Below are 17,051 nucleotides of genomic sequence, written 5' to 3' on the forward strand. Positions count from 1 at the left end.
TCATTATACAGCATCTTGAGCATCTAATGTAGGTTCTTTTAAGCAGTTGACATGAAGTTTATGCTTGCTTCACCTTTGACAAAGGTTTACCATCATTGCACACCATAGCATCTCAAGGTGGGGATTCGTGTTGCAAGGACCAAGCAGCTAAACCAGCGCGATGTTCAAACTAGGAAACCACCTAGCAAATCCTGTTGAAAATGTCCTGACGTTGTAGATCTCGCTCAATTGAAACCACATGGATGTGCCCAAAGAAAAGAAGAATAGCAGTTGACCCGAAAACCATACCTTCTGATGTGTTCCCTCGAGGAAATACATTGCGGTCATAAAGGGTAGAGTGGCACATATTCTTTCCCACGGGATAGCGGACAGTCTTTTTGAAACCTGGAATGTTCTGCCGTCATTATTAATCCAGCATCTTACCTACGTGAAGTAGGCAGAATGGGGAGACATGCCTCACGTCGAACTGCCGGTAAAGCAAGTCGCCTCTATGAGCTGGACTGATTGGATGATCCGATGGTTGGCTGCAGTAACACCCCATCCGTTGCGGATGAAGGGCAGCGGAATGACTTGATGAACAGACATGAGAACAGCCAAGTGATTATGGATAGCACAAAAATGAAAATTTTCTTGTAGTGACTTCATCCCATGAGTAACTGTGGTGCATTGATAGGAGCGTTTTGTTGAAAAAATGATTTGCCAATAACTTGGAGCAATGAACGTGCATGGGTGTCTCTGGACCGTAATTCGAAACGAAGCAGAATCATTAGATAACTGCAACCATTGACGACTGGGAGCACCACTAACGGTGCTTAGAAATAGGGCTCACCATACTCCGCAGGCAGCTGTTTCATGGATGCCAAGCACTCGCAAGCGAGCTACCACTCAATACGGTTATCGTTATAATAAAAGTAAGGAAATGCCTCATAAATGCTATACACTTGCTCCCAGATCGTGCAGATCGGCGAATACAGCCCCCCTGTTACTACCTGGCGAAGCGTTGTCAGTCAACTCAGGACGTGCAACATTAACAAGAAAGAACCAGATATAAGAGTGGTGCCGCGGAGCTTCAACATCTCTAATGAAGTGGAAGGACGTCGTGAAGGTCGAAACCGTCGGTAGGCGCTAGAGGAAGTTGAAGCGCGCCTCTACGAGCTTGCCATGCCTGGAAGGGTGGGGCAGAAAGGTTGGACTCCCTTTATCAGATGCACCGTGAAGCTGATTGAAGCAATTTCCCCCCTAGGCTAGCTACATAGGACGTGCACGTTGAGATTCCCCTTCAGCCGCGACACGGCTGTGACAGTGGTGATAACTCAAATAGTCTGTTCCCTGGCAGGCTGGGCCCAAAGACGGCCCGAGATGGGCCATGATGAGAGATACAAGTGCTCGCTCTGCTCATCGTGGTGGCTATGATAGCAGCAAGACCGGACGAAGGGGGTCAAAGAGTTCCCTGTTCGCATTGGCAGGCGAGAATTTCATGTACGGGAAGCCGAGGCAGATGCCGTCCTATGAGCCCGAAGCTTGTGGTTGTGCTTTCCGGCAAATATCTCCGGTGCACGGGACTTCGAATGTTTAGAACTAGAGTTTCGCCCTGCTGTCCTCGTGTATTTCCGAAAGTCTCTGATATGCCAGACCATTTTCGGACGTTACCGAGTCATAGGGATCAAGGATCCAACAGTCATGAATATCGCATTGCTTGTTCTTAGTTCTGCATGGGGCTCACAGCTCCACGCATGGTACGGTTCACGTAATGACAGAGTACTTCGTCCCAACTCTTTTCAGGGATGTTGCGAAAGCTCTTGCTTCTTCATAAGCCTCCTTATCATGTTCCATCAGTAATATAAAGCCCCGCTACAGGTTCTTGCCAACCATGGGTTGATTGTTTCTGCCATGAAGGTGCTACTCTCACTTCATCAACTGGTATCCCATTCGGAAACCGAAGATGGCTGTGGTTCCCTTACCAGGATGTGAACATTGTTTAGGAATCCAAATGAAAGCGATGGGCTCCCTGGCAAGAGCAGCCAACCAGACCTATTCGACGACATCCGAGCTGAATGCTACGGCACCAGGACTCAACGAACGTGCAGACGACGATACGAAGGCCCAGGTCATGCAAACAATTCTATGGGTTCTTGTTGCTCTATCAGCATTGTTTCTGGGATTAAGGATATACTGCAAGTTGATCTATTCATATACGAAGATCAGGTTTGAGGATATACTTCTCTTTGCGTCTTGGGTAGGGGCCTCATTGTCAAAGTTTTGCGATCGAGCTATTTCTGACCCTGGAGTCTTTAGGTGATTCTTGTAGCAGATGCTTCTCTGACCGAATTTTTAATCAAATCTCGATTTGGCCGACCTGGGTTTCCCATCAACGCTCACAATATATCAATCCTCGCAATCGTCGGCCTGGCTTCACTCACCTGCTCGTTCGTCGGCCAGGTTTGGAGCAAGACAGCATTCGCTATATCAATTTTACGTATGTGTGATGGTTGGAAGAAAGCCTTCGTTTGGTTCGCGATCATCTCCATGAATATTCTATTCGCCTTCTCCGCCTCGTCATTCTGGATCGGGTGCGTTCCTCTCAAGAAGAGATGGGATCTATTCAGTGATGGAACTTGTTACGACCTAAAATGGGTGGTGTCATTCGGCATTTTCGTTAGCGGTAATAAGTTTCGGTCCCTGTTTGTTTTGCAAGCGTGTACTGATGGGTTCACAAGTATATTCTGGTGTGCTCGATATCGTCCTGGCCGTCATTCCCTGGTTGATTCTTGTGCGGCCCACGCCGGCCGAAGCATCGTCAGGTCTAAAACTGAGCCAGAAGGAAAAGATTGGTGTCTCAGTGGCACTGAGTATGGGAGTTCTGTCAGTTCCGGATGTTCGATGCCTTGGGTGCAGCGCAATAGCTAACAAGAGATAGCGCCGGAATTGCAGCCTTCATCAAAGCGTCCTACATGAAGTCGGTTAATGACGCAGCGGGCGACTTTTCTCGTATTTAATGTCCAAATTAACGCTGTGCAAGTCCTATACTAACTCTACAACCAGATGGCGGAGCGGAGCTGACCGTTTGGGCTGGGGCCGAAACAGCAATCACCATCATGGCCGCAACAATCCCAGTGTTGCGGGTCTTTCTACGTGATGCCGCGATCAAAACGCGATATCTTCCCCAATCTATCAAAATGAAAGTTCGTCGTACAGTCAGGAGGTCTGAAAGAGTTTTGGGAGAGCATGAACCGCATCCAGAAGAGAGATTGCCCATTGTCTCTTCGGGGGTTTCCATGTCTACAGAAGGGGCGTTCTCATGCTCATCAGGGTCATCAGTCCAGAAGACACTTGTACCCGTAAAATAAGATTTTTTGCTAGCCCTAGCTAGATGGGCTCATGACTTAATGACATCACTTTGACGTGTTCGGAAATTGGATAGTAATGTTAATGAAATATCCGATTCTGATCTACCGCATTGAAAGTTCGATCATAATTTGCCCTATGCTTGCTTTCGAGCAAACCACCGACTTCTACTCCTGGCCAATGGGCTTGCCTTGGAGTTGCCAATCCATCGGGGCGGAAGCAGCCACTAGAGGAGCCGTTGGGCCACCCTCCCTTGGATCATCTAGAATGAAGTCCATCGGGAAGCCAATGTGGAACTTCTTGATGCTTTCAATCGTTTGGATCTGTTCCTCCGTGAGGCATATGCTCAATGCCTTGATATTGTCCTCTAAGTTTTCTACCTTGCGGCCTCCGACGACGGGAAATACGTAGCGAGCCTTTTGCATCACATAAGCCAGGGCAATCTGCTGAATACTCTCGGTTCCGTGTTCCTTGGCAATTTGCTCCAGAACTTCGCTGGCCTTGCGCTCTTCGTCGGACTGGTTCGGGCCAAACGTGCATCGCAAGCCTTCGCCAGCCTTTTGACGGGCTTCGAGCTGTGTCATGGACTGTAGTTTGCCGCCTCCAAGGACATCCCATGGACACAAGGCCATGCCGAAGTGTCGGGCCATGGGAATGATGTCACGCTCGACATCGCGGATCAAGACGTTCCAGCGACCCTGGTAGACGGAGAAGGGGGTCTTCCCCTGCGCCTTGGCATATGTGTTCGCAGCAGACACGATCCAAGCGGGGGTATCAGAAACCCCCAGGTACAGGACCTTACCCTGCTCAACAAGGATGTGGAGAGAATCCATCAACTCCTCGATGGAGGTAGTCCAGTCCCACCAGTGCACGTACAGCAGGTCAATGTAATCTGTCTGCAGCTTCCTGAGAGAATCCCGGACCGAGAGGTGCAGTGACTTCTTGTGATTGCCCGAGTAGTTGATGCATTTGCCGGGCCCGAGCTCGTGCTTGCGGTACTGTGTGGTGAACTTGGTCGCAACAAACATGATGTCGCGGTTTCTTCTGGCGGCCATCCATTCGCCTAGAATCTGCTCGGATTCTTCATTCTGGTAGTTGTTGGCGGTGTCGATGAAGTTGCCACCCGCCTCGACGAAGGCGTCGAGAAGCTTGTAAGATTGGTCTTTTTCCATTGAGCCCAAGAATGACGACCATGCCGAGCCAATCGACATAGCGCCCAGGCAGAGCGGGGAGACCCTGACACCGGCGGTAGTAGAAAGGACGCGGTACCGACCGAGCTCGGTTTTGGGCTCTGGCGCCGGCGCGAAGACATTTTTGATAGCGGACATTGTGTGTCACACTTGACATCCGACGGAAGTTCCGCGGTTTGAAGATTGTAAATCGAGTAAGGGGCTCCCGAATGGAATGGCACAAGGCCCAAAATCGGACAATGAGCGGCACCATGGCCTTTATATCAACATTGTCGATACAGCAGCTGATTCCCATGATGTCTACTGAGGGATCATAACCCGCTCAGACACCTGAGGCCGACAACTCCTGTAGGGCTTCGTTGCGAAGCCGTCTGAACGATGCCGTCAAACTAGGCAACGTCTGTGCTCCTCACCCCGCCATGACATTCAAAGGGGCCTTGGATCTCGGATCACGATCGGAATGATCGGACTCGGACTCGGGGTGGATACATTCGCCTCTTATTCACAAACTCGGCGTGGTGTGAGTCAGAGTAAGGCTTTTCCGTGATCATCGTCTACTCGCCTTCAATCTGAGTCTATTTTAAATGACTTGTGATTACGGCGCCGTAGTCATTGATGTCTACTATGTACCTTTCAACGTCAATGGCTCGACCAGACCGGTCTTTCCCCTTCCCATTGTGAGACCAAAATCACTGCCCCAAACCAAGTGATTCAGAAGAGTCTCCGTCAAGGATTCGATACCCGGCCCCAAGCGATTGTACTCTTGTCAGTGGCTGAATCTGGCCCGATTCAAGAGAGGCCTCGACTCTCGCCGTCCCGTCCACGATGAATTCTACTGACCAGGCGGAGACCCACAATCCTCGTATAAATAATAAGTCCCGGTGTGTTGACCGTGCTATGCTTCATTGTATGAGCTTCCCACGTTGATACTACGCAGGACAATGGAATCTTCCAGCCGGAAAGACCCCGAATGTGAGTAGCAGCTATCACCATTAAATTTCGAAGGCCGTATACATCAGTTCCGCGGATCTGTCTGCCTTGGGCCCCGGGTTCCGCTTGCAAACAATTCACAGAGCTACACCTCACCGAGATGCCATAAATGCCTACTATAGCAATCCTGTGAACCGTTCGACCGCGTCTTTTACGTGGTTGATGAACTTACTGCAACAGCACTGTGTTTCAAGTACCGTATGGTGACGACTGGACAAGAACCGGGTTGATGATGTGCACCTCTGTGTGGCCTAAAACTGAAGACCGGCAGAAGTAGCTGGAGCAAGTGTATACGACTTTAAGGAATCGAAACATCCAATAGTTGAGTCAAAAGCTTGGGCGTAGGTGTTTTGCTCGTCTAGAGAAAGCGACAGAATCAGGAAGCCGGATACGAAAACCTCAAGACGACGCAACTTAGGCGTTTATTTGAGTAGAGGCTGACGGCGCCCTTGGGGGTCTATGCCAAGGATAATGTGCAGCACTCCACAGAAACCACGAGATGGCTGCGGAGTTGTGGGTGTTTCCTGTCGTATATGCTTGGGATTTGTCGTAATCCCATCAGTCACAGTTTGAAGGGGGACATATTATGCATCACTGTGGCATAATTGCGAGAACACGCGTACACTGCCTTGAGCACGGAGGTGGCGAAAAGACATCGGTCGCTATCGCATAACCTAGATTGGAACTCCGACTAGAGTATTAATGCCGCCCAAAGACATGTGTCCGTACCACAGACGGGCACCTCACGCGTGTCCTTGAAGCATTGTCTTGTACGCGTCACGACTATGGATTGCAAGCGTGCTCGCTTTCGATAACTGACCAGATTCGTTAGGGATCCCCCCTCTTCTACGGAGTGATGGGCTTTGTAAATGATTCGTTTGCTCTTACGCTCGAGTTTGGTGGATTTTGTCTTGGCAGCAGGCTCCCGAGGTGCGGTGTTGAGGACCAGTCTTTAACCCTCGCAGCACAGCTCGAGGCATTGATGGTTGAGGCCCCCGACGGGCATTTCGATACTCTCGCCCCCAGCGTTGGAAGAAAAGTTTCTATCATATGTTAGAAAACAGCTCATTGGTCAATGGTATCCAGCCATCGAACTGACTCTTCTTCCAGCCATGGGTATGGAAAAAGACCGCCAGAATGAAATTACTTTGAAGAGCCCTTGCAGGAACACTTGCATAAGCAACTCATCTTGAGAATTAAAACAATCGACAGAACCATTTAAGCGTCACTCGCCCCTTTCCCCTTCAGGATTGATAACGATGTCGTACTATCGCCTCTCCTTTCCTTCCTACTGTAGGCATGTTACATTTGTTGATCTGCACTGGCATAATGCCTGGCAATTAACAGGAGATAATAAGACCAGAAATAAGCCTGTTTATTTCGCGGAAATGGACCAATAGCTTTCAGTCAAGAGGAAATGTAGACATAAACCAGGAGAGGATGAGCAACATGGCTAAGCGTGGAAACTAGTACCTGCCGTGAATAATACCACACAGATAATATAAAGCATGCAACCAATTGAGTTTTTAAAAGAATGTTTTTGTCTTCCCAATAGGTAAATCGGCTATTTATGCATCTAAATCCAGTCCTAGCTGGCGTGGTATCATGGTATTTGTCTCGACTATATCTTAAAATCCAAATTTGTTCGACTTCATAAGGTCGGACCATTACGGATTACCCCAAAAATATTACATGGGATTCTTTTTGGCCCCTCTCATTATGGGTCTCGGAATTGTAGTGATCAGATCATCATGGCCCAAGCTAGAGCACCGGCGAGAGCACCGCCAGCGGAAAGGACGGCGCGGCCGGCGGCATTGACTTCGACAACGGTGTTAGTGCTGGTGGGCCTCAAGGCAGCGGTTGTGCCGGCAGGGGTTACCGGGATACCGATATTAACGCCATCGTCGACGGTTCGCGTGGCGGCAGGAGGGATGGCGCCGGTAGAGGTAGGTCCATCAGTCTTCGATTCAGGCTCATCGGTCCCGGTCTTGACAGTCATAGAAGCCTTCGCAGTTTCCGACTCAGTAGTCGAGGACGTGGTTTTGGTCTCCTTGGTCTCCTTGGTCTCCTCGGAGACAGAAGAAGTGGTAGGAGTCACCGACTTGCTGATCATAGTGGCCTTGGGCTCTTCTTTGTCGTCCGAGGGCTCACCGCTCTTAGGGTCACGGTACCAGTTGGAGACCGGGTCACCAAGACATTCTCCGACGGTGCTGAACTCGAAACCTTTCTCCTTGGCGACGTCAATCATATATTGAACGAAGCCATCCACAGTGAACTTATGTATATCGTGTGCCAGCGCAATGAATGAAGAGCTCGAGGGGTTTGCAGAGTTGATAGCACTCGAGTATGTCTGCTTGGAGTTGACACCGTCGTCAACCCAATCCTTGGTGTCGAGGTTGTAATCCGCCTGTCATCAAATGTCAGCGTGTGGGAAACAGGGCTAAGGTGGGGAGGCAACATACGACGTGGTAGGATAGATCGTTGAGAGTCGAGATACACTTGTCATCGCAGTGGGTGTAAGGCGGGCGGAAGTAGGTGGGCACAATGCCGAGAGTCTTGGCGAAAACCTCTTCGTTCTTGACAAGCTCCTCGACCTGCTGGTCATGGGTTATGGTGTTGAAGTCTTTGTGACTCCATGAGTGGCTACCCAGTTGGTGGCCGGCGCCTAGCATGCGCTTGAGAAGAGGGGTGTAAGCCGGGTTGTTAATACCGTTCTGACCATTGGTGCCGACGAGGAAGAAGGTAGCCTTGATGTTGCCGTTCTTCTCTAGAGTGTCAAGGACCTTCTCGGTATACTCTCCAGGGCCGTCGTCAAAGGTCAAGGCGACCTTGCCGTTGACGGTGCAGCGGGTGATATCGACGCCGTATGGGACATTTCCAAATCGAGGACGGTCCATGTCTCTGGTGGCGAAGGCAGAGGAAGACTCGAGGGGGATGGCCGCTGCCAGTTCACCTGAGGCCACCACGGCCACCAGAAGGAAAAGCGAGTGTACTCTAGCAATCATCTTGACTGGTTGTGACGGTGTGGAAGCTACTTGATGTGGTATGGAGCAAGTATCGTGAAAGATGGATTAAAGTTACGGGGAAAGGGATACACTTAAATCCAACTAACAATGCCAAGACAACAACACACAAGCCTTCTGTGAATAACAAGCCCCGGAGAGAAGATAAATGAGAGTGTTAGCCTAGCCCACCGAATGGTACGCGGGGATGACTGGGGAGGCGCGGCGCCCTGCCCGTGTGCCACGCCCGAAGGCGGCGGCCGTGTCCTCTCGGGCGACACGGGGCGACAGGCATATCGTTGGCGCTGGCCGTATTCTAATGACGGACCCAAAAATAGGAGGACTAAAAGCAAGGAGGATCGTGCCGTACGATTAGCCTGTCTTGCAACTTGCAAGGTTGGGCGGGGTGTCTCCCGGCTATGGCTTGATGTCGCAGGAAAGAGGCGGCGTAGAAGGCGACCAAAGTGCTGTTGCGCTAGGGGCCAATGCAGGACACACCCGCACGGATAGATGTCTTTGCGGGATTATGGCTGGCAACAAACAGAGATTGAACGGCCGCGGTCGCTACTCGCCTAATAGTGGGATCATCACAAAGGACTCAGGCGAAGAAGAAATGAAAGCCAAGAAGTTTGGGGTAGTCGTTGGTCAGGGCCTCCCTCCGACTTTGGCTTCCAAAACCTTCATGTAGTGCCCCTGATCCGGACAGGCATTGCTGACAATACGATGCCAAATTGCAGTCCCGAGGGTGTGCGCCCGAGGCACTTGGCAGTAGAAGTTCGGGTTTCTTTTGATTTTTGTATTGTTTTTTATGGACACACGTTAGCAATCATATAAGATGGGCTTGTACTCCGTAATACCTTCTAGGTATAAATAAGTTGTAGGCAGACATTTTAGACCGGTAGGGGAGGAACATTGGTGGCTAACGGCCAACGGCAATGGCTTCTCTTGTGGAAACTGGGTTGCGGCAGGTGCAGCGTAGGCCACAACGAGCGGAGTTGATTGCCCTCCCTCGCGCGCACAAGAGCGTATTGGGATGGGTATGACGGGGGCCGATCTTGGTAGCATTAGTGCCGTATGAAAGGGGACTGACGCAAGGGACGCGGTCTCTGTGATTGGTCGTCGCCCATCAGCCAGCCAGCCCACTTCACGAAGCAGGCCACTGATTGCACATGACGGTTGTCTCAGACGGGAGAAAGGCGGTGGTTGTCCCTGACAGGATAGCTGGGTGCTGAACAGGCTGGAAAAATTGCAGTATGGTTTCCCACGCTTCCTGCGCGTTCGGATGATCAATGATGAACAAGGAGAAGGGAGATTGGAGATTGACGGAGAGGGTGGTTCGAATGGACAAAAGCTTAGAGGCGCACGGGGCGGCGACGGCGTGGCTAGTCATCGTCTCAGTTTCATCCCATACGGGTTTCTGACGGCGCCGTTGGGCTCGTTAGGACGAATGATGAACCTAAGGTACTTGTTCCATCGCATCGTCGGTCGGAGGTGGTGCTGATCTCTCGTCAGTTTCTGCCTAGCCTAGTGCACATCTTCGAAGCTCATGTTTCTAGTTGCGATGTGCCGTGGGGATTGGGTACCTTGGCCTTTCGTAGCAAGCGCATTGAATGAATTGCACGACTCCTGCGTGGTGCTTGTCCACCACCCCACAAATCGAAACGACCCCGGCGGGCACCTGTCTCTTGTCAAGGTCTCGAATGGAGAAACGAGGCGGGGTATGATGACCGACTTCTGGAAACAGCAGCATGCTTTCCAATCACCTAGACTCAGCAAGGGGGAAGAGGATGCCGGTCAGCTCTGGTGCGGCTGCGGACTGAGTAAGCTTCCCGGCGACGCTCTTTCTTGGGAATTCTTTGGGAAAGACGCAGTTTCCATTGATTCTACTGGTTTCATCAGCCTTACGCCAATGACAGCGGCAGCACCTTAGGGGAAGGAGACAGGAAGGAAAGAAGGAGGGATGAAGGGAAGGAAGGACGCAAGCCACGAAAGAATGGTGGCGTGGATGCCGGCCCATCATATGTTACCTCTCTTCCCATACCCATCGCAACACAGCCGAGGCAATGCGCCTCTCGCACTCTTCGCTCTTGCCTCGACTCATGGAGCTTCTTTCCTCCTGCCATCGCAACCTCCATTGAAGTAAGCTTTTGGTCAAGGCAGGAACCACCACGGTCCCCTGCGCACACGCTTCTTCTTCATCTCACAAATGGATGCGATGAGGAAGCTCAGTGCGGACTGGCTAAGCAAAGCACCGCCGCGTTTACATCTCTTGGCCTCGGGCCGAGCATGTAATAATGTATAGCCTACTACTGACACTCGATGAAAGACGGGGGGCAGTGCGATGCATTCGGCGGACTGCGGCGACACCAAATCATTACTGCCCTCGTCTCTTTATGCGACCAGAGCAAGGCCCCAATTGTGAGGCCATTTTTCGGTGGGTTTTTTTTTCTCTCTCTTATTCTTGTCTTTCTTCTACCCGTTTCCCGTGCCGAAGTACGTATCCAAGGCGGTCCCCTTCAAAGAAAGCCATCGCAACCGTAACCGATGCTGAATCAATAGAAGCCTGGCCGTTGCACCGAGATACGTACACATCCTTCCCACTTTCGTTTGTGCCTGAGGAGTCTGATCCCATGCCACCAGTCTATTATACATACCTAGGGTGTAATAAGCAGCGAGAGCAAAAGTGTGCCAAGCGTAGGGTCTCGGTCGCGACGTGCCCAATTCTCGCCAAGACCGTCACATCTCACTCATCGGAACACACACAACTCAGCCCCCGATACTGCGTCTCACTGCAGATCACGATTTCCCCGACTTCCCGTCGGAGCTTGAGCCAATCCTGACTCCTTATATGCTGCGTCGGTCTTGATTCACTGCTGCGCCGCTGCTCCATGTCGCCGACAAATTGCTTCATCGTGCCACCGGGAATAAACAAGCCAGCAATCACATATCCCCTGGTAGGATCATCGACGCATACCTGCTTTTTCCGGCACTGCGAAAGAGCTTGTCTTACTCATCCCGTCTGCTGTACCACACAAATTTACGCATCATCTCAAGTTACGCGTAAGACAGCTCGTTAGGAATATAGTAGTAATATCCCCAAGTCGCCGACCGAACTTCTTCTCGCCATCACATCCATCGCGCCAACATGGAATCGCTCCCGATTTTGCGCCGCAGAATCTGTCAGCTACCACATTAACAACTCAGTATGCGGCAGCAGCGGGCCAACTCAGCCTCTAGGCCCCTCGTCAAACAGCAGACTTTCTTGACCTTCGGAATACGAGCGCTCCTTATAACTGGCAAATAGACGCTCATGGGTCGCGATTGAGGCGATGCCATGCTTGCTCGTAGTGGCTATAACGGCCCTTCCAGTGTGCATGCAACTTGGTATATATGTTCGAGAAAAAAATGCGGACTTCCTCGGATGCCTAGCTTATTTACTGCTGTCTGATGCCTAATTCCTACAGCAAATCAAGCACCAATGACTTTTGTGGAGCCGTATTAGTCCATCTAATGAAGCAAAGGTCTTGGTTGTTAACTTTGCCTGATTGTCTGAAAGTTCTCAGCACTGAGCCGGCATCTACTTCCTCGTCACGAAGGCTCCAGCTATTTAAACCCGAGATTCGCTTCCACTAATAAAGGTCTCCGGCATAAAGACAACAAGACCATGACTCTTATGTGTATAGTACGTCATAAAACCTTGGCCAGGTGTACACAGCAAAGTGCCAACCCCATCGCGGTTTCACGTTGGTATCCTGAGCGTCTCAGTAGTATTGATCTTTCCTTCCGCCATTGAAAGTGTATACGAGGCAACCTGCCTGCGTGCTGCCGCCAATCCCGCCATTGTTGCCTACCGCAAGGTTAATCAGCACGAATTGGCTCCAATAAAAGACGCGAAATGGAGAACCAAACTCACATTTTCTGTAGTTCTCGATCATGATTTCAACGCACGAAGGCCCATATGGACCTAGAGGGTACTCAATATCCTGGAATCCCAGCGTCGTGCGGCAGTTGACGCGCCAGTGAACCTTGAAGTCCAGGAACGTCGAGGCAACATCCTTGTAGCGCCAGCGCCAGGCGTGAAGCGGATGAGTCTTGACGTCGTCGACAGCTGTGAGAGTGGCGCGCGTAAGGCTATGCTCGCAGAAGCGCTTGCTGCCTTCATCGACGTTGGCAGCCTTGACATCTGGGTGGTTCTTATACTCTGGGTAGTTTGGGTCGTGACAATCTGGGGTACCCAACTCGAAAGGGGCATTGTCGCGGGGGCGGACGACCCGCGAGAGGGAGGGTCGGCGAAAGACCAGGCTCTCGTCGGATCTAGGTCCGATGATGGCGTCTTTCATCATACTGCTTTTACCTCCGAGGGGGTCGTCGAGACTTGGTTGGACACTGGTGGGCTCGGGGCGTATGTCAACGACTCCCCCCATTACACATGTCGCGAGAGCGAATATTGCGAGCGAAAACCTGAGAAAGTAAAGATACATGATATCGCGTTTGTAAGAGGTAGCGACAGCAGTGAATGGGGGCGGTCAGGACGGAGAGGAAGTCTGAGCTATAATTCGGGGTTTTTGTATCAAGTCTAGAATATGCTCCTTTTTGTCTGAAAACCCATATTCGGTATAATAAAGTACTTGCTCCGGTGAATTGTGTCCTATGAATGGGATCAGCTGGTATGGAAGTCGTCCTGACGTTACACGTTGACAGGCCTAGTGTATGACCAACTCATTTAGTTGCGTTACTTATTTCTTTCAGTCATATCTTAATGGTTCTGATAATTACGTGGTTCAGTATGGGCCCTCACATCTTGTCAGCACAATGAGAATCCCTCTGGAGTTTGGGACGGAGACTCAAAAGAAAGAGCATATTGATGAACGCATTTATAAACCTCTAGTCACACAGATTTGCAGCCCTATGGCTTTTTCTCTGGAAGGATTGTTACTTTTCCAGGGGGACGTTGGTCGAAATTTAGCTCAAAGCTGTAGTCTTGTGGCAAGGAACGACGATAGGTCAAAGCCACCACCTAGGGGCGTTTTCATGGTCAAGTTTTGGGTTCTCCACGTTCTGTTATTTCTGTTCGGTTCTCTCCCTGTCCACCCGCACAACTCTCTATTCGGTATAATTACAAGGCTGTCTTGAGGTCGCATGTGTACCTAGTCATAGCCATATACGCTCTAAAGGAACACGTTAAAGGTACAATTCTAGGTAATCAACAGAATATTAATTGTATCGTGCGTTGATGCCGGTTGGGAATAGGCATCGGGCCGATACCTATATTTGTCTGCCCAATGTGCAACAACTTGGATGAATAAGGCCCTGCATTGACTAAAGAAATGTCATTTAGGTGGGGGGAACACACTGGTAACCGCACAGAAAGGCTATTGTGTGACATATCCACCATTGAGAAACCGGAAAGGATCCCAGTAATTATGCTGCAAAGGGAACAGCAACGCCCATAATTTGTCTTTAGGTTACGTCTCTAGCCCTCCCTGAATGAATTAGTAATTGAGGACCGGCATCTTGCAGTGATTCAGCCCGCTCATACTTTTAACTTGGACCAAATTTGGGTTTATAGACGCCTTGGGCTATGGTTGACATTCTCGTTAGTGCCGGTGATCTACGAAGGGGTTTGAAATAGCTCGAGGCGCGAGTTCCACCTGTCTCGGGATCTTATTTTTTTCTTTTTTTTTCTTTTTTCTTACATCAGCGCCGAGTATTCTACACAAACTAATAGAGTGGGATTTGAGTTGGCGATTAAAATTAAGATCTGTGTTAGTATATTATTTATTGCTCTCTAAGACCATATGAAAATATTGTGATCTAGCTTTCATAATAACTGATCGAAAATAAGGGAGCCAGCCTTGTGCATAAACGACATTTATATGGGGTATAACTAGAACAAATGACCTCTATATGCCCGCTATGGAACTTCAAATAAATATTATTTTAGTCAATACCTGTTGGTACAAAAGAGACGGCGGTCGATGATTGGCCGTTAGCTGTTGAGAGATCTTCCGAGGATTCCGCCTGACTGCGAATCACTAAGACCTCATGTCCTCGTTGACTCTTCTCTGATAGGATTGAGCATCGCCTATTGTTTGCAGTCAACTTACTGAAGTTAAATACTTCCAAAGCTCTGGGCCCGTTCTTTATCAATCGTATCGATCGAATGAGACCTGCCGTTGTTCTTCTGTCCGCCAGGCTGATTCTCAACCTCAACGACGACCGTAGTCACCGTTTCCATTTGAATGCCCTCCATATTGCCACCGCATCCCCTTAATGATTGTTGGCTGATACTCCGATGTGAAAGTGTGCTCTGACGCTCACGTTTGATGCCGTGTCCCCAACGATTCTTCCCGAACAACTTTTGAAGCCAACCGCCGGTGCCCTCTTCAGACGGAAGGTTGGGCCTGGTACTTCCGGCGCCCTGGACCCAGACCATGTTCCCAAACCGGCGGTTCGCGGGTGTGCGCATAAAAGCAAAAGTGTCGAGGCCGGTTTCCTCGTAGCCTGGTGACGCATTAAAGATGATAACGTGACGGGTGGTGGAGAAGAGAAGAACGTCAAGCCAGCCGTTGGATGCGATCATGGCACCGGCGAGGCAGAAGTAGTCCAACGAAACCTCTTTTCCGGCCATAGTGATGACACGACCCAATGCCAAGGGTGCTGTGCAGAGGATGTAGATGATGGGGTAGATGAGGAAGGCCGGGTGATGTCCAGCGTTGCTCGGGGTAGTTTTTGGTGCGTCTTTATGGGGGCTCTCTGAGGGCTCTGATTCAGAGTGCGCGTGTGTTTGGCTGGATCTACGGCCATGACCACTCTTGGAGTCAGAGGAAGTAGTATTGTTAGAAGAGGATGGGAGTCGGAGAGAAGGGTCAGTACGGCGAATATGGCTAAAGACGAGGATGTAGAACACCGCGGTGACGAAGAAGGATATAAACATCCACAGGTAGTGGAGGTAGAGACGCATTGCTTCATAGCGGGCATTGATCCAGCACTGGCTTGATGTTACTACAGGTCCATCTCGACGGATCGACAAAGACGACTTACCCAGGCAGAGGCGCGAACATATAAACCGCCCTCAGCAGCCCCATTGTTTGTAACGATGACACCAGCCGCCGCAAAGGCGTAGATGAAAAACCACACAGAGCCGATCATGGTCCAAAAGGCCCATGTAGGAAGCTTGTAGTCTCGGACGACAGACAGATAGGTGTGCACCGCAATGGTGGAGATGAAGGCGCTGGAGGCCAGGTCGCCCGTTGAGACAAACCAGCCTTGCGCCCAGCACGTTGTACTCTCAACGACAATGGCATTCCTGCCCAACCACGACACATTGAGCAGGAAAGCGATAGACTGCTGGATATCGGCCAGAAGAAGATTGTAGATAAGCATGAAAAACTGGTTTGGTGCGTCCATCTTTGTCTTATTCTTTTTGCTGCCATCGGGGTACATTGTGTCCGGAAGACCCATTTCTTGGGCCAGAACGGCGTCGGCATTCGGCTCGCCCGCCATACGCTGTGGCCACCGGGGATCCGGCGTCAAATACCACGCAAACAGCCTGTACGTCAGAACAAAGAGTAAAACCGTTGTTGATACGAAGGATAGGAAGCCGAAAAAGGAGACGGCCGTCAGACCCCGGTGGAGGGCGTCGGGAAGTGGCGCAAGCGTTTGGCTTTCTGGGTCCATGGCGGGCGGTTCACGGTGATCGAGCGCTGGGTGGCGTTTGTGGCTGGAACGGGCTGGGTGATCAGAGTTGCCGTCGAGCGGCGTGTGGTTACGGGTCTGTCATCCAATCTGCTTGTGGAAGAACTTCCTTGGACCTGAATCAAGTTTTAGAGGAATCGTATGGAAGGCGAGGCAGAGAGTGGCCGCAGGTAAGCAGATAAATAATGCCCGATGGCTTCCTGTAGCCTCCGGAGCCAGACTACGGAGCCAGGGTGATGATGATAGTTGAGACCCTGACCCTGTCAAGCTCTTATGTGAGTGGTGTTAACAACCTGGAGTTCTGCAGTCTGCAGATGCCTGACTAGGGGCATGTCGCTAAAGACAGAAAGGGGAGAGAAGGCCATGGCCCTGGATCCATCCACCAGCACCGACGGCCTCCCCCATCTCGCTGGAGGATTAAAAGAGGAGGTGAGGGGCGAATCTCGTGCCAATCTTTTTGAAAAATGGAGTAGTTGTTCCTACGCAGACAGGTGATGCCTCATCGGTGAAACATAAATCTCAATTGACAGCCTCCGTCTAAAGCAAGCGTTCCATTGCCTCCGTGAGGACCGAACCAAGCGCCATGGCCACTACCGACACCTGGAGGAGAGAGGCGTCTTCCAGAAGGACCTTCTTCACTAGCATTAGACGCCCAGACTTTTCGACCTTCATTACACTTCGATGTCGATGTAGGGGATGAGAGCCAATGAAGGAAGATTTGAGGCAGGACCTCAAACATGAAAAGGGGAGGTGGCTGCCACGAGGGCGGTTGGAGCTAACGCTTGACGAACTGATACCAGCGACTAGGCCAAACCTTAGGTGTGCC

At 50.7% G+C, this 17,051-nt stretch overlaps 5 protein-coding genes across 5 annotated transcripts; 1 reads left to right on the forward strand and 4 right to left on the reverse strand.

Annotated features, from left to right (window-relative positions):
- Positions 1–1,942: 1,942 nt before the first annotated feature.
- GLRG_04082 (uncharacterized protein) lies at positions 1,943–2,996 on the forward strand (the record flags this gene model as incomplete). Its single annotated transcript, XM_008094767.1, has 4 exons — positions 1,943–2,236; positions 2,296–2,662; positions 2,718–2,862; positions 2,918–2,996. The coding sequence occupies 4 exons, from the start codon at positions 1,943–1,945 to the stop codon at positions 2,994–2,996; spliced, it is 885 nt and encodes a 294-aa protein (XP_008092958.1).
- A 516-nt stretch (positions 2,997–3,512) lies between these two features.
- Positions 3,513–4,673, reverse strand: GLRG_04083 (aldo/keto reductase; the record flags this gene model as incomplete). The annotated part of the gene is made up of 1 exon (XM_008094768.1): positions 3,513–4,673. One exon carries the CDS (start codon positions 4,671–4,673, stop codon positions 3,513–3,515), a length of 1,161 nt encoding a protein of 386 aa, XP_008092959.1.
- A 2,593-nt stretch (positions 4,674–7,266) lies between these two features.
- On the reverse strand, positions 7,267–8,530 carry GLRG_04084 (polysaccharide deacetylase; the record flags this gene model as incomplete). Its single annotated transcript, XM_008094769.1, has 2 exons — positions 7,267–7,932; positions 7,988–8,530. The coding sequence occupies 2 exons, from the start codon at positions 8,528–8,530 to the stop codon at positions 7,267–7,269; spliced, it is 1,209 nt and encodes a 402-aa protein (XP_008092960.1).
- Positions 8,531–12,288: 3,758 nt separating this feature from the next.
- On the reverse strand, positions 12,289–12,951 carry GLRG_04085 (uncharacterized protein; the record flags this gene model as incomplete). Its single annotated transcript, XM_008094770.1, has 2 exons — positions 12,289–12,374; positions 12,441–12,951. The coding sequence occupies 2 exons, from the start codon at positions 12,949–12,951 to the stop codon at positions 12,289–12,291; spliced, it is 597 nt and encodes a 198-aa protein (XP_008092961.1).
- A 1,688-nt stretch (positions 12,952–14,639) lies between these two features.
- On the reverse strand, positions 14,640–16,207 carry GLRG_04086 (uncharacterized protein; the record flags this gene model as incomplete). The annotated part of the gene is made up of 2 exons (XM_008094771.1): positions 14,640–15,518; positions 15,572–16,207. 2 exons carry the CDS (start codon positions 16,205–16,207, stop codon positions 14,640–14,642), a joined length of 1,515 nt encoding a protein of 504 aa, XP_008092962.1.
- Positions 16,208–17,051: the final 844 nt, after the last annotated feature.

The sequence above is a fragment of the Colletotrichum graminicola genome (genome assembly GCF_000149035.1).
Source record: "Colletotrichum graminicola M1.001 genomic scaffold supercont1.12, whole genome shotgun sequence".
Lineage (NCBI taxonomy): Eukaryota > Fungi > Ascomycota > Sordariomycetes > Glomerellales > Glomerellaceae > Colletotrichum > Colletotrichum graminicola.